The sequence below is a fragment of the Sarcophilus harrisii genome, chromosome 4, assembly GCF_902635505.1.
Source record: "Sarcophilus harrisii chromosome 4, mSarHar1.11, whole genome shotgun sequence".
Classification (NCBI taxonomy): Eukaryota; Metazoa; Chordata; class Mammalia; order Dasyuromorphia; family Dasyuridae; genus Sarcophilus; species Sarcophilus harrisii.
The window spans coordinates 101,864,564-101,882,011 of record NC_045429.1 but is presented as its reverse complement, the minus strand read 5'-3'; the positions used below and the strand labels follow the sequence as shown (position 1 = coordinate 101,882,011).

The 17,448-nt window shown below is 32.8% G+C and overlaps 1 protein-coding gene across 3 annotated transcripts in view; it reads right to left on the bottom strand.

Annotated features, from left to right (window-relative positions):
• Window positions 1–6,146: 6,146 nt before the first annotated feature.
• The window catches only part of LOC105750613 (C4b-binding protein alpha chain-like), a 71,739-nt gene continuing 60,437 nt past the window's right edge, over window positions 6,147–17,448 (bottom strand). For all 3 annotated transcript variants that reach the window (XM_031937278.1, XM_031937279.1, XM_031937280.1), the window contains exons 8-11: window positions 14,073–14,090; window positions 11,947–11,967; window positions 7,911–7,977; window positions 6,147–6,637 (exon numbers count right to left, since the gene is read on the bottom strand). In XM_031937278.1, coding sequence (XP_031793138.1) covers window positions 7,913–7,977; window positions 11,947–11,967; window positions 14,073–14,090 — 104 coding nt within the window. In that variant the 3' untranslated portion in view covers window positions 6,147–6,637; window positions 7,911–7,912. The remainder of the gene's footprint in view (window positions 6,638–7,910; window positions 7,978–11,946; window positions 11,968–14,072; window positions 14,091–17,448) is intronic.

Below are 17,448 nucleotides of genomic sequence, written 5' to 3'. Positions count from 1 at the left end.
TATATGTAAACAGAAGTAATTTGCTCCCCAGTATTTTCAAAATGAAAAGCACCTCACTTTCAACAGCTGGATCTTTGGAGAAAAAAATCCTTGCTCCTTTTTGGAAAATCCCAATGTGAAACCAAGAAAGAACGGTGCTTTCTGCAGAATAGAAAGAAGGATATTGTATTTTACTCTGGGAATTTCATGTCTTTTAGAAAAAATTGTTTTTTGACAGGTAATCTAAAGTGGATTAAGATTTTTCAAAACTGAAACCATAGTTACTTTTTTATTTAGGAAAGTAACTGTTAATTTTAATATACTTAGCCGAGCTGTTTAGCACATTCATGTCAATTTTTTTTATATTCAGTGACAAATAATTTGTCAATTCTTTTAAATGATAAAACAGATAATCTGATACTTCTGATAGTATATTTATAATAGATAGCAATTTGCACTGTCAGAAAACATTTATTGAGTACTTAATATATGCCATGTACAATGCTAAGCCCTTGGAATGTTTTTTGAAAAAGCCTTAACACTAGTTACTGTCCTCAATGAGTTCACAAGATGATTGCACAAATGGAATCATGATCCTCCAGATCTCAACCTCAGATATGATCATTTCATGGCATTGGCTGTCAGAAAAACACTGGAGTACAGTAGGGGCTACTGATATCACCAGATATAATCTACAGATATATGAGTTATATAGGATTAATATGGTGATAATGCAAACAGTGCCTTCACAGAAGTCACATCTTCACTCACTAGAGGCAAACTCCATTTCTGTCCTTGTATATTGTTCAATAAATATGTTTATGTTCAAATGTTTATTGGTAGTCTTGGTTGCTTGCAGGTGAATTGAATATCCAAGAAAGGAACCAAGCTGAGACATTTTCAGAGACAAAGACTCTCAGAGTAAAAGTGAAAATAAATTATATTGATTGTCACTTGAGGAAAGCTTGCCATGATTGATCTTAATCTGACAGATTACATTTTGGGGCTCTCCTGAGATACCTCTTTGTGATGGGATAGAGAATATAGTACAGACAGTACAAACATTATAAACAGAAGATATGACACTTGAGAACATTGCACCCTTGTATTTTTGGGAGGTGAATGGTCACCAGGGCTATCAAGTTATCAGGAGGCTGGCTCATCATGGTTAGTATGAATCCTTACCAAAGACTTCTAAGGGAGGTCTGTGGCAGAGTTTGAAGCTCTGTCATGGAATATTATTTTGGGAAATAACTGACCTAAGAGATATAAGGACAATTAATGATCAATCACTTAACAGAGATTTATTAAGTACCTCTTCTGTGTCAGGCATTGTGCTAAGCACTGAGTATACAAAGACAAAAGTTAAACAGTCTTTGCCCTCAAGAAGCTTGCATTCTACAAAGGGAGACAAACATGCACATAAAGCACATACAAAATAACATATAAACTATATACAACAAAGATACAAGGAAATATCTGAAAAAGGAATACATTTGTAGCTGAATAGTTCAGGGAAGGCTTCATGTAGAAGATAATGCTTGATTTTTTTTAAAATTCTTTTCCATTAGGCTAAAGCTGTTTATTTTCAAAACATATGCATAGATAATTTTCACCATTCACTTTTGCAAAATCTTGTGTTCCAATTTTTTTCCTTCCCTTCCCCCATCCCCTCTCCTAAATAGCAAGGTAATCCAATATGTTAAACATGTGCAATTCTTCTATAAATATTTCCACAATTATCATGGTGCACAAGAAAAATCAGATCAAAAAGGAAAAAATGAGAAAGAAAAATGCAAGCAAACAATAATAAATATGAACAATACTATGTTGTGATCCATACTTAGTCCCCATTGTCCTTTCTCTAGCTGCAGATGTCTCTCTTTATCACAACACTATTGCAACTGACCTGAATCACCTTGCTGTTAAAAAGAGCCATGTCTGTCAAAGTTGATCAGAAGATGATGCTTGAGCTGAAACTTGAAGGAAACTAGAGATTCTAAAAAATAAGAAGGGAGTTCATTTCAAATATGGGGACAGCCAGTGAAGAGGCAGGGAAATGGGAGATGGTCCTATGTGTAAATGGGAGTTTCTATTTGGTCCCAGCAAAGAGATAAGTAGCTGCTTGAGTTTATTTGAAAAGGGGAAATAACATGGTCAGAAGTTTTAAGATACTAGCTTAGCCCTAGCTGTGGTCGTAATTTAGAAGAACATGGAGAAAGACAAGTATTACAACTGGGTTCACTGTCTATACCTCAGGGAAGAATCTAATTATAAAATTTTGGTTTCCTAAGAAAACACAAGATAGTGGAGAGTTATCTGATAATTTTAATAATATCTAACCTATATGTCATGATGCATCTTACAAAATTACCAAAGATCCAAACATGTATTTAATTGTTGAGATTTGGTCCATCTTTACCCAAAAAGAAAAAAAAAGACTGTCAGTATAAAATAGCCCCAGAGAATGGCTGAGGCCCTGCAAAAATTATATTATTCAAGATAGAGTTAATGAGTATATCTGATGAACAGGGTTCTCGGGAATGAGACCACTGAGGAAATAGGGGAAGAGAGAGAGAGAGAGAGAGAGAGAGAGAGAGAGAGAGAGAAGAAATGTCAATGAATATGAGTCATATTTGAGTCATTGAAGAGAATCGACTCTTGGACAAAACCTGTTTTGACTGCCAAGAGTAGTCTCAAGAGGCATTAGGAGACTTCCTTGACGTGGTTTACACTACAATCACTGGACTCAAAACAAAATGAATTTAATCCAAGTCCTAACTCAAGAACATGTACACATTTTATAACAGAATGGTAGCTATTGTATGTAGTTTGTGAGATTCATGTTAGTACCAAAACTTTAAAACTTTTTGAGTCCCTTTACCTGAAGAAGAAAAGTCTTCTCCTATTTGAGAGGTGAGACATTTGATCACCTACAAAATTGTATATATTGAATTCACTTCCCCTGGGTCTTTGCTTTTTTGACTTTCATACAAGTTCCCATAGGAAATAGGAACCAAGGTACAATGCACTTGTTTCTCAATTCTTCTTTTTCAAATGTTTCCTAAGTTAAAATAGAATTAATGTTCAAGATTATAGATAGTTTTTTGGGGGTGGTATATTAAACTAATCAGGTGTAATTAGAAATCTGGAAATGTTTCAAATTTCACCAAAATTCATGAGACTTCTGATTTTACATCATTAAAGATGAGTAGAAGAAAGAGTTGAGGATTCTTTCAAAATTTTGAATTACACTATAACTTGGTGTATTTTTTATGTTAGATATTAAGCTCCAACATGTGCTACATGCTCAAAATTCTAAATAAACTTGAGTGATTTTGCTTACTTTTTGAACAAATTCAGTTATTTGTAAACGTTGGCAGACAACTCATGGGTCAACTCCTTTTCTCCTCTTATTTTGAATAGTCTAAATAATTTTAGACAAACACAGACAAATTAATTTCTACTTTTTTATAGAAGCTCAAAAAGAAAACTGTTGAATCTACTTAAGTTTTATTCCTTAGTAGACTTTTACCTTTAAAATTTAAATTTATCCTTAAATTTCTACCGTTAGTATTAATGCTTCTCTTCTCTTATTCTATTCTTATCCATGCCATCAATTTTTCTTCATTTGATCATTATCCATTTCTTACTCACAAACTTCCCATAATTTCCTCTTCTTCCATTCTCTTGTCTCATATTTAACTGAAAAATTGAGGCTGTTATGGAAAACTCCCTCTTTTCTCTCCTTGTCATCTCCCATCACACAGAAGCCTTCTGCTTCTATCTTCTTTGCTGTCTCACAAGAAGATAATGGCCCTTCTCTAGCAATGAGATGAACCAAATCAGTTCCAATAGAGCAGTAATGAATTGAACCAGCTACACCCAGCGAAAGAACTCTAGGAGATGACTAAGAACCATTACATAGAATTCCTAATCCCTATATTTTTGTCCACCTGCATTTTTTATTTCCTTTACAGGCTAATAGTACACTATTTCAAAGTCCGATTCTTTTTGTACAGCATGTATATTTATATTGTATTTAATTTATACTTTAACATATTTAACATGTATTGGTCAACCTGCCATTGGGGGGAGGGGATGGGGGAAGGAGGGGAAAAATTGGAACAAAAGGTTTGGCAATTGTAAATGCTGTAAAATTACCCATGCGTATAACTTGTAAATAAAAAGCTATATATAAAAAAAGAAGATAATGGCCCTTCTTTCAAGGCTAACCCCTATATTTGCACTTAATACCATTCCATTTTGTGTTGTCCCACATATTTTCCACTTCATTACTCCTACTCTCTCATTTATCTTAATTGCTCCTTGTTCACTGGCTGCTTTCCTACTGCTTGTAAATATGCCCATAGCTCTCCAATCCTCAAAAAGCTCTCACAATTCATCCATTTCCACTAGTCAATATAAAATTTCTATCTTTCCTATAGTGGCTCAATGCCTTGAGAGGGCAGACTGCACAAAATTCCTCTAGTTCCTTTTTTCTTACTCTCTTCTTAACTTGTTGCACCCTGGCTTCTGACCTAATCATTCAAACAAAACTGTTCTCTCTAAAATTATCATTGATCTCTTTTTGGTAAATCTAATGACTTTATCTCAGTTCTCATCCCTTTTGGTCTCTCTGCAGTCTTTGACACTTGCAAATACCCTTTACTCCATAATTCTTTCTTCTCTAGATATTCATGACATTATTCTTTCCTGGTTTTCCTATTTATCTTCACCTTTCATCCATGTCATGGTCATCATTCATGAATCTTCATCCACATTAATGGAGGTCCCACATGTCTTTGTCCTGGGCCTTCTTCTTCCACTCTTCTATTTCATTTATTGATCTCATCAGCACCCATAGTTTCAATTATCAGCTCAATGCAGATAACTTTTACAGTTATTTGCCTGACCAGACCATATTTGGAAATATGAACTTAGAGAATGGGAGAGGTTGACCAGACCCAACCTCTCTTCCATTCTCTAAATTCATATTTCCAAATATCTTTTAGATACCTTGGTATATGTTATAGATATCTTAAACTCATCATGCACAAAACTGAACTAATTATCTTTCCCTCAAAACCTTTCCCTTATCCTAATTTCCTTGTTACTATTGAGGGTCCTGCCATCTTCTCATTTACTTAGAGTAAAGAAGCTAGGTCATTTTTGACTCCTTACTCTTTCTAATCCCCCATGGCCAATCAGTGGTCATGCCCTGTTATTTCTACCTTCCATAATATATGTCTTATATACCCCATTTCCCTTCTCCAATACTTCTACCATTGTGGTCCAGGCTCTCATTACCTCTTGCCTGGACTATTGCAATAACTTTCTGTTTGGTCTCCACACCAAAAATCTCTTTCCATTTCAGTCCATCTTCCACTCAGCTATCAAACTGATTTTCCTTTAAAAGTAAAATCTGATAATCACTTCCAGTTGTGTGGAAGTTCATTAATTATCCAGTTAAATGGATTTTAAAATGTGGAAATTTCTTTTACACTTATATTGAGATACAAAAATGTATTGTGGGAATTGTAGTTTCAGTTCAGAAAATATATCCACTACAAATTTTTGTGAGAATAGACATCTTGTCTTTGTTTTAACTTTTGACAGTATAGGAAGTATATAGATCATCTGACATTATTTGTGATTCAAATAACATTGTCAAATTCATTTTATTGCAGTAAAAGTTTTGCATATAAAAAAGTGAAATTTTACCCTAACACTTTTCCTTTAATGAACTCCAGTGACTCCATTTTACCTCCAATATGAAATACAAAATCCTCTGTTTGGCTTTCAGTCTTTCATAACCAAGTGTTTTCTAGTCTTCTGATTCCTTATTCTTCATCCTCCATGATCCAGTGATGCTAGTCTCCTCAATTTTTTTTTTTTGCATAAGACACTCCATCCCTTTCCTCTAAGCATTTTTACTAGTATAATGTTCCTCTTGCTTGGAACACTTTCTTTATATATGCCTGCTAATTTCCTCAACTTCCTTCAGATCTCAGCTAAAGCCCCATCTATTATGAGAAGCCTTTCCTAGTCTCTTTCAATTTTAGTACCTTCCCTCCGAGATTACCCAAAACAAACTAGGATTTTAAAACCTAAAAAGTTTTAAGCGCCAAACTTTGACCCAAGGAATAAAGAATGAAACTCATAAATTAGTTACATGAGTGATATTTTCATTTTAATTCACTATTTCATTGAAGGAGAAAGCTTTAATGAGTAAAAAAGTTAGACCATCTAAATCCCCTACAAATTAAAAAAAAATGAAGTCTTCAATTTGAAGCAAAATATATGATTTAATATTTAACCTCTTGCCTTTTCAGTTTCACAGGAAAGATGCTAGAATATCTTCCTCTATGTACTCATCATCTATAAGTTTGGTTCATATGATATAAGTAAATAAAGGAAACACTTTAGTTAAAATATTTCATATATTAAAAAAAAATCTATCTTTATCCCTTCTGCAATTTGGAATTTCAGGAAGTCATAAATTGTTGACATCATCAAAAGCATGTCATTCTTATATGAGCACTATGATCAGCTCTCCTGAGTTCACCTTTATAGGCAATAAGCAAATGATGATTTAAATACTTGATGTAGATTTGATTTTTGTAGCTGTAAATACTTGATTTTTCATGGCCAACCTCTGAAAATGAAAACAAGAATATGAACACATTTAGTGGTGAGTAGAAAGAGCTCTTTAAATAAAAAAAGATAACTTTTATGAATTTGCATATATATTTTTATTGGGGACAGCCAGATGGCACTGGTGGACCTAGATTCAGTAAGACCCCTCTTCACAAATTCAAATCTAGTGTCATTCACAAGCTGTGTGACCCTAGGCAAGTCACTTAACTCTACTCAGTTTCCTCATCTGTAAAATGACCTGGAGAAGGAAGTGGTAAACCATTCCAATAATTTTGCCAAGAAAACCTCAAATGTAGTGATGAAGAGTAGAGCATGACTGAAATGACTGTACAAGAACAAATGCATTTAAATATATTTAAATAACTCTTTATATATCTAACTTTTATATATATATGCACATATATATAAACATTTTATATATAACACATTTTATATATTTAATTTTTATAAAAACCATAATTGAAATGTGTACTATGAATATAATATACTATATGAAGTATGTACTATAAATGTAAAGCACCTTTGAAAACCTCACAGTGCTGTTAAGTTGCAGTATTAAATGTTATCACTTAAATTAGTCCATTTTATGTAGAGCTAATGTGAATAGTATTGCTTTTATAAAAAATATTATAAAATTGTGAATGAAGTGCCCTCTTCTAAAATCAAAGTTGCTTAAAAGATAAAAATACACTTAAATGTATATACCAAAGGATTTGGTAAGAACCCATAATCTCTCCCTTCTCTCCTGCTTCCACACACAACTGTAATTCTGGGTGCAGTTGTCTACAGCAAGCAGTTCCTGTCTTTTCTAATCCCAAAGATTTTCAAGATTCATAAACCTGTATGAGGAAGGGTAGAAAGGACAAATGCAGAGAAGCTAAAGAACATTCTTGAGCCTCATAGGAAACCAATGAATGGGGAATTGAGTGTTGAACCACTGAGAGGAAGTATAGTTACCAAAGGTAAGCTGGTAGTTCTAAATATAAATTTCTACAGCTGTTACCAGGTTAGAAAAATGTAAATGAAGAACGTGAGAAGGTCTTCAGAATGACTCAAAATGCAAAACTATCCATACAGGAACATCAGTTTTTAAATGGTACCCCTAAATACCTGGCATTAAATAACTGGAATTACACCTTATTTTTGCATGCTGATAGAAAAAAAAATCTCATATGGTGTCAAATAAATATTGTTTTAAAAAAGGCTTTAGATGGAATGAATATAATAACTATAGTATTTATAAAATGTTCACATATGCATAAATAATTTACCTTCATATTTGAGTGAAGATTATCAATGTTATCACTGAGATTATTGTATCAAGTTGGTTTTCTTTCCCTACAAGTGAAACATTTGTTATATTTGTAAGTTACAGTGATTCACAATGGAAGTATTCTTCTACTACATACTCTAACCTCTCATTACTCAAAGGATGTTTATATGGGAATGATTAATTTGAAGACACAGACCATGTTCCTTTAATTCTTCCTTTTATGGAGTTACAGAATGTTAAGAGTTGGAAGGTAGATCTTCTAGAGCAGGGGTGGGGAACCTTTTTTCTTCCAATGGCCATTTGGATATTTATCATCATTCATGGGCCATACAAAATTATCAATTTAAATAATTCAAGCAGTGGGAGACTGTTGTACTTAACTTTCAGCTCATCATCACCTGAGGTTGCCTTAGTAAATAATTTCATGAGCTTTATATGAACTGTGGGCCAGACATTTCCCTTCTCTGAGCAGCTTTCAAACTCAGAACCTCATTATACTCTTAAAATTATTGAAGACCTTAAAAAAACTTTTGTTTATGTTTGTTATTTGTTATCTATATTCACTGTATAAGAAATTTAAACTGATAAATTTTATCAATTCATTTAAAAACAAAAATAATAGCTTAATTAAAAGTTTACATAATATAATTTTATGAAAGATAACTACATTTTCCAAAACAAAAAATTAGATAACTGGCATTGTTTTACATATTTCTGTAAATTTCTTTAATGACTGGTTTAATAGAAGATAGCTTGATAGCTGTTTACTTCTATATTCAGTTTGTTGTGATGTTATTTCATTTGAAATATATAAAGAAAATCCCGTTTCACACAGATACATAGTTGGACAAAAAGGCACATTTTAATTGGAAAATTGTTTTTTTAGTATTGATAAAAAAAATTAGTTTTGCCCTTTCAGATCTCCTGAAAGAGTCTCAAGTACCCCAGGAATGCAAAGCTTGAGTTTCATTCATCTAAGAGAAGTAGAAGCCATCTACTCCAACATTATATAGATGATCAAAAAAAAAACCATAAAGGGAACTTGACTTTCTCAATGAACATTAGAAGGTAAATGGCAAAATTGGTATTCTAACCCAAGCCTTCTTGATTCTGAAGTTCTCTACTCTTTTGTTTAAAAAGCCTCAGTTTCTTTAATCTGTGGCCTAGGATAGACTAGGTTAAACAACAAAAAAACCATTGTTGAATCATCATAAAATTGCATCTTGCAAACTTAAGAAAACAAACTTTTAAAATTTAATACTCATTTATTAATTTCATTCTTTGAAATTACAATCACAATATCATGCATACCAATTTTTGAGAAGAATTTATCCTTGGAAGACATATTACATCCATCTCTTAAAAATTAATATGTTGATGGATTTGTGATTTTATTAGCATTGTCTCTTCCTTCAATAGCGGATATGTCAATCCGTCCACAGCTTCTAATCCTTACTCAGAACTTAAGAATCAGAAGGGACCTTGGAAGCTATCAACTCCAACTGAATAGGAATCTTCTATATAATATTACTGAGCAACAATCATTTAGTCTTTTCTTGAAGATCTCCAATGAGTGGGCAGTGAATTTATAATTTAGTTTAGGTAAAAAAATTGTCATTTTTATTACACTGACCTTGACTACCCATAAATAATATTTTTTTTCCAATTATTTTTGTTTTTATTTGTATAAAAAGTTTGTTTAGGCAGGTGTACTCCTAGATATTTTGTACTGCCCAGGGTTAACCCACTACTTCCTGAAATGGCCCATTCTACTTCTGGAAGTTTTCCCATACATCAAGTCTAAATCTGTATCACTGTTATTTCTACCATTCTTATTTCTGCTTTCTGAGCCTAAGTACAAGTCTAATTTCTCTTTCACTTGACAGTCCTTCAAATACTCAAGAATATTTCATCCTTAGCAATGTTTTATAGATGTTTTTTCTGGAAGTATCAGTTGTAGCCATATTCATATCTATTAGACAGAAAGTACTTTTTGAAGTTGAAAAGTCTCGGGAGGTTCCTATTTTCATATAGATGCATACCCTAGAAAGAGAGCACTCTCAATGTTAACACAGGTACATAAATACAGAGATCTTGGAACCCCTCATCATGTAGTCACCAAACATCATTGTTTTTCTCTTATTCACCTGGTCCTTACTGGATAATTTCTTAGCTTACAGAACCTATAAGTTCACATGATCACTCTTTTTAGTCAATTCCAAGGGTTACCTATGGTCCTCAAAATCAAATATACAATATTCTATGAGGGCATTTTAAGCACTTCATAACCTGACCTCTTTCTAACTTTCTAGTCTTCTTATACATGTCTTTCCCTACATAGCCTGCAATCGAGCAACACAGGTTTCCTCACTATTCTTCACACAAAACTCCATTTCCTGATTCCATGCATTTGCACTTGTTTTCCCTCATTCCTGGAATTTTGTCTTCATTTCTGTCCCTTGAGTTCTATGGCTGGCAAACTTTCCTCATCCCCCTTAATACCATTATTTTCTTGCCGTATCTTCAATTTGTCCTCTGTGTATCTTTGCTTGTATATAAGTTGTTTGCATGTAATCTCCCCCATTAGAAAGTGGGATTCTTGAGAGTAGAGACTGTATTTTGCCTTTTATTGTGTCTCTGGTATTTAGCAATGTCTGGCACAAAGTGGCATTTATTAATGGCTTATTAACTTGACCTGATTTGCAGTACAGACTACTATTTTTTTTCTTGGAGGGGCCAGTTCCCTCCTCTTTGAGAAAAGGAGCCTGTTTTAACCCACCTCCAGGAAACCTTCTTCCTTTTCTTCTCTGTGTGGCATTCTTTTACCCTATCAATATTTTGAAATAGCTCAGAATTTTTTTTTCTAAGACCTTTCCCTACTTTTTTTTAAGAGAACACATCATTGTCTCTAATAACCTGAAGAAAAGAGAAGCATTCCTCAAGCCCCTTCTTTTCTTTGAAGACCAAAGTTGGTTTTGAACTTGAACAATAATTGACTGTGACAGAAAGCAAACATCATATACTCTATGCAGATTATTGCAAAATTACTTCTGTTCTCCATACTTGCTAGAAGCAAGAGCTATAGTCCTTTCCTATAGAATTCTTGTCCATTTTCTCCCATAAATCCTCTACCTGCATCTATCTATGTTATATATTTTATAATTAGATAGAGAATATTGCTTTCAAAATATGGATCTTTGTGGATTATTATTAAAGGAACTTTGCAATTTTCTAATTTCCTGATAGCCATTCAATCTGATTTCTCTTTCCTATTTAATTCTAGGCCCAATTTATTATGCATTTACATATTCTGTTTCAAATTACATCCACCTACCCCTATATATATACATGTGAATATATATATTCACAATATAAAAATTCATACATGTATTATATATATGTATAGATTAGGTATATACATCGATGGAGCATTGTGTTCCATAGGTTTGCTATTCAATTGCATATCATAAACTTGACAATAGATATTTTCCATCCACTTGTTATTTCCAGTATTGATACTGGTGAAGCCAAATGATTGGTATCTCTTTTAGGAGACACTGATATATTATAGGACTTAATACAACCAATATAACATTGTTCACAAATGGGAGTATTTAAAGGAACTCACCATTCATCAAGTCAAAATTTGGTTCAATAGCCAAAAAAAAAACAAACAAAAACAAAAACAATGAAATCTCATATTCACTGTCTACAAAAATGTGGTCTGCCACAGAATGTTATTTTCAGAAGCTTGCCTCTTCCCTTCTCATGCCTTCATCAAAGATAATGTAGATAGTATTTTCATAGAGATTTTATAAAGATGGCAAAGTAAGCATAAGTCAATAGTTATAACTATGTTTTCTTAATTATTTTTTCTGGTAATATAATTAAAAATAAATATAAAGAATATATAAAAATATCTTTTTAAACAAAAAACTTTTCTTAAAGTGCCCACAAATACAGATGAAAACAAATCTCTAATGAATTACCATGAATAGTTCAAATATTTTTAGGTACTTGACAGAAATACTTACCTCTGGCAGAAGAAGAAGAACCTGAAAAGAAAAATAAGGTAAAATGTAATGTTGCTCTTTTCTCTCCCCAATCACAAGATAGCTATTTCCTGATTTGTGTTTGTGTAGCAGCAGTAAAAAGCATCACAATAGGATTTACAATGTTTTTCAAGTCTTTGGTTATTTTGTACCCTTTAGATAATTTAAGAACTGATTTCTTAGTACCCTCACACTTATGCCAACTTCATCACAGATCTACTTTGCATATAATTGTTTTAATCCCAACCATTGTTGCAATGTATTTTTTTCTTTAGTATTATTTATAATCTCTCATGTAACAAAGTGGGAACTGTGATATTGGAGTTCAGTTGTGGTGGCTCTATTGTGATTAATGAAGAAAATAATTTGACCTGGAAATACTGACAAATCTTTTCCATTTTTCATGTTTGTTGTTCTCCTATTTAAATAGTGGAAGAAAAATTTAGATTTGAAATGCTCTGGTCTACCTGTACCCCTATTCAAGATCTCTGTAAACTTATTCCCCCCACAATTTCTTAATATTTTATGACATTACTACTTAATCTTCCGTCATCCAAAACATTTAAAAATCAACTTATCTTCTAAACTAGTGTTGTTCTTCTCTATCATATCTCTCCACATGCCAAGACCAAATATTTGTTTAATAGGACAATTTCTAGGGTCTTTTTTAATCCTCATAATTAATTTACATCAGCTAAACTTCCATAAGAAATACTCATAGTATCAATGTCCTTTGTCCTATCCATTTCCAATTTTTCAATGTCAACAGCACGTTTAAGTAGGTTATGTTAAACCTTTCTCAATTATATACCATATCATCTAATTTTTATCTTTTCTTATTTAGTGTTGATTTTTATATTAATCCTAGTAAGTTTCTGATTTGCTTTTATTGTATCTTCAGTGTAGCACACAATAAATACTTGCTGATTTGACTGCATATGGATGATTGATTTGGAATTGATTCTCATATTGGTAACTGGTTGCTTCCTCTCTATTAGGATATAATCAGTTTTATTTCTTCTATGTTGTTCAGTGCTCACTACACCCCTCTTAACTCTTTTTGAAGAAAACATTCATAGTACATACGAACAAAACTTCTGCATAGTCTGCAAGCCTTGGCTTCTTTCATTTCTTATTTCTAAATCATACTTTCCAACTATTTTTGCCATTGCCATCTATTTCTACTTTTGCATTAAAGTCACCAAAATATTTAAACATATGCTAATCTAATTTGGAAGTTCTTAGCAAGTTCTTTATGGAATTTCTCTATCTTCTCATTCTTTGCAACAAATATTATTTCACAACTTGTAGTTATAGGAGTCATTTTATAAATGCTATTACAAGTAATAATATTAATAATGCAAGTATGTTTCTTTTTTCCCTTGGATGCCAGATAAACCAATTTTGTCAAATCTTACTTGCCTTTTCAAGGAGAAACTGTGAACCATTCTTCCAATTATAATTTCATTAAAAAATTCATAGTGAGATTTTCAAGATTGATATGATTCAGTTCTGGTCACTGAACATCATCTTCATTTAGAGTATCAGTAGCTTAGTTGTCTAAAACTATGTGTTTCTTGGCTTTTTTTGCTTATTTTCTGTCATTTTGCCATAATCAGTTTACAAGTAGAATAGTCACACAGGACAGAGGATTATTTTATGTTACCACATAATCTATTACCAAGTGATTAGCTCACTGGTGAAGACTTTCTCAGTATTGAGCTGGTCTAGTGCTTAAAGACCTATCCCAGTTTCTGTTTTTCTGGCATAACTCTCAAAAGCCAGTGCTAGTTACCTTTGTGCTATAAAATAGTTTCAAAATAGGACTTTGTGGAGAAAAAAATAGAAGTAAAGAAAAAATTTCAGTCCTAGGGAAAACATTAGGAAATTTTATCAGCAAAATGATTTGGGAAAGTTGTGGATATTTGGCAATCCCTTTGAAAAAATTTCCTGTCTAAAAGTAGTTAATATTAGTAAATATAATTACTAAATATTATAAATAAAAAGCTTTTCTTATGGTGACAAATATAGGGGAAAATAAATCTCTAATAAATTACCATGAATAGTTTTAAATAAAATATGTTTGCATACTTGACAGAAATACTTACCACTGGCAGAAGAAGAACCTGAGAAGAAGAAGAAAAAAATAAAATGTAGTGGTTTTTTTTCCCCCTAACCATAATCAACTGTTTCTTAGTTTATATTTGTGTAGCAGCAGTGTTGTAACTCCAGTGTGTAGCTCTTAAGGTGTTTTCTTTCTGTGTGGGCTTCTTCTACATGATTTCTGTACTTATTCCCATTCCTGATATGTATTGTTTTTGTTTTGGAGAGTGCTTATTGAGTTTACAAGGGACATATTGTACTTTGAATGAGAATTGGTTTGGTCAGTTAATTATAATGATATGATTTGTGCATTTAAGTCAATAGCAGCTGCTAAGCTGTGTCTTATTCTTTAGAACAGGAAGATAAAGAGACCTTAATCTATCTGTGCCAATTGGGCTTGCTTAGCTAATTATCTGGTAAGAGAGAAAGATCATAAAAATGGATTGCATTTTTGCATAAGTCTGATTGTCATTTCAGTAACAATTTAGTATTTTGTGTCTCATTTAAAAATTGTATTTCAAAGTATAGTTATTAATGTTTAAAATTAAAATTTAATTTCTTTGCTTTGTTGAATAAAATATTTTTGCTTAAATATTTAACAGATGTTCACATTTAAAATAAGAACTCCCTACATACACATTTTAACACCATCTACTATGAATGACTGGAAAGGACTTTAGAGGCTGACAACCACATATTTAACCCTGGACAAGTTACTTAATCTAGTTTACTTTGCTTTCTCCATCTGTAAAATGAGCCAGAAAAGGAAATGGCAAACCATTCCTTTTTTTTTTTTTTTTAATTTAATAGCCTTTTATTTACAGGTTATATGCATGGATAACTTTACAACGTTAACAATTGCCAAACCTCTTGTTCCAATTTTTCACCTCTTACCCCCCACCCCCTCCCCTAGATGGCAGGATGACCAGTAGATGTTAAATACATTAAAATATAAATTAGATACACAATAAGTATACATGACCAAAACATTATTTTGCTGTATAAAAAGAATCAGACTCTGAAATATTGTGCAATTAGCTTGTGAAGGAAATCAAAAATGCAGGTGGGCATAAATATAGGGATTGGGAATTCAATGTAATGGTTTTTAGTCATCTCCCAAAGTTCTTTCTCTAGGCGTAGTTGGTTCAGTTCATTACTGCTCCATTGGAAATGATTTGGTTGATCTCATTGCTGAGGATGGCCAGGTCCATCAGAACTGGTCATCATATAGTATTGTTGTTGAAGTATATAATGATCTCCTGGTCCTGCTCATTTATTAATAATATTTAAGGTTGGTTATTTTATTTAATTTATTTATTTATTTTTTTGCTGAGGCAATTGGGGTTAAGTAACTTGCCCAGGATCACACAGCTAGGAAGTGTTAAATGTCTGAGACCACATTTGAACTCAGGTCCTCCTGGCTTCAGGGCGGGTGCTCTAAATACTGCTTAAGCTGTCCCAGGTTGGTTGTTTTAAATAAATATTTCATTTAAAGATTGATTATCTCCATCTTAGGCTAAGGAGGGCAATAGCATAAGTTTTATTGTTTGACCACATGACTCTGAGACACATATTATTTAGTGACAAAATAGTTTGTGCTTTTTATTGATGAATAATTCATGATGATAATAAAACTCTTAAAAAATTAAGCTGAAAGCCTAATATATAAAGTTGTAAAAATGTTTTAAGACAGGCTGCCCAAATATAATTTAAACAATGATTTATATACACGAGTACAATGATTTTTATACATGTCATGGAGGTTATAGTAGAACACAAAACAAAATTTAGTTCTGTTGGCAAGCAGAGTTGATAAGAGGCTAAGACAGGAAGGCTGCCTACTTGAGTTCTCCTCAAACATATTGAACCACAATAGATAAATGGTCAAAGGATATAAATAGGCAATTTTCAGAAGAAGAAAAAGTAAACTATCAACAACCACATGAAAATGTTTCAAATTACTAGTAATAATTAAATGTAAATGAAAACAACTTTTGAGTTTCTGCCTCACACCGATCCTATTAGCAAAAATGACAGATTTTGGAGGTGTTTGGGGAAAACAGGCATTTTGATATTTTGTTGGTGAAGCTAAATGCTTATTGACTCTCTTACACTAGCTGTGTTGACAATTACTTCATACTACTGATTCATAATGAGTCTGAATTTCTTTTTCTTTTTTGAATGCAGGAAAGATTTATTTTACATGCTTGCACAAATGGGTGCTTAGTGAGCAAACACATTTTTGGCAACATTTTATTTCCTATCCTGAAGCACAAGTCCCTCCTCTAAGTCTCCATTAATTGGATGTTACAGAAGTCACATGACATGAATCTCCACTCCTCATTACATTTGGTAAAATGGAAAAAATATATACTAAGAAAAAAATTTAAAAATAGATTTAATGAGGGGAGGATTCTGAGAAGATGGCAGAGTAGGTTGGTAAATATCAGATTTTTCCCACAAATAGAACAAATTTATCCTCAAGGCAAACATAGACTGGTGAAAAATCATGAAGATTTAGGGCAGAACAGGGGTCCTTCAAGTACAACTCAGAAGACTCAAGAAAGCCTTCCTCTCCTCATTAAATAGTATGAAGTGCAAACATTTCTTGCTAGCTCTGCAGAAACAAGTGGGAACCCTTGGGTTAACTGCGTGTGGCTGGAGTCTCTCCAGGAGCCACAGAAACTTTCACCTCCTAGACAGCATGGAAAATTGGGGACTGAGTCCAGAAAGAATGAGGGAATTTTGGCTAATTAGGAACACCAGACCTTACTGTAGAGACAAGGCCCTGGGTAAAGGATCTGGCACACCTAGTGAGTGCAGAGGCAGGGGGCAGGGATGCTGCTGGCTGCAGGTACTTTCTGGAGGGTAGAGCTCTTGCTTTGCGGTTCTAGGTCAGGGGGAAAGCTGAAAGGAAGCTTGAGACATCATCCCTCCACCCCATGATTACAAATGCTTACACTAATACCTCTCGTTGACAAAAAAAAAAAAAAAAAAAAAAAAAAAAAAAAAAAAAAAAAAAAAAAAAAAAAAAAAAAAAAAAAAGAATCAATGAAGAAGAAAGAATTCCACCATAGAAATTTACTTGGGAACAGGGAAGATAGGGGCTCATCAGAAGAGGATACTGAAGTAAAAAAAGCTTCTGCCACAAAGAGCAATGTGAAATGGCTCCTTGCCCAGAGAGAATTTACAGAAGAACTCAAAAAAGAATTAAGATAATAGACACTGAGGGAAAACTTAAAAAAAAAAATCCAAGAAAAATAAGAAGATTGTGGAAAAAAGTTAACCAATTAAAAAAGAAGATAGAGAGTCTCAAAGATGAAAATAACTCTTTGAAAATTAGAATTGGGCAAGGGGAAGCTAGTGAAGCTATGAGAGGCC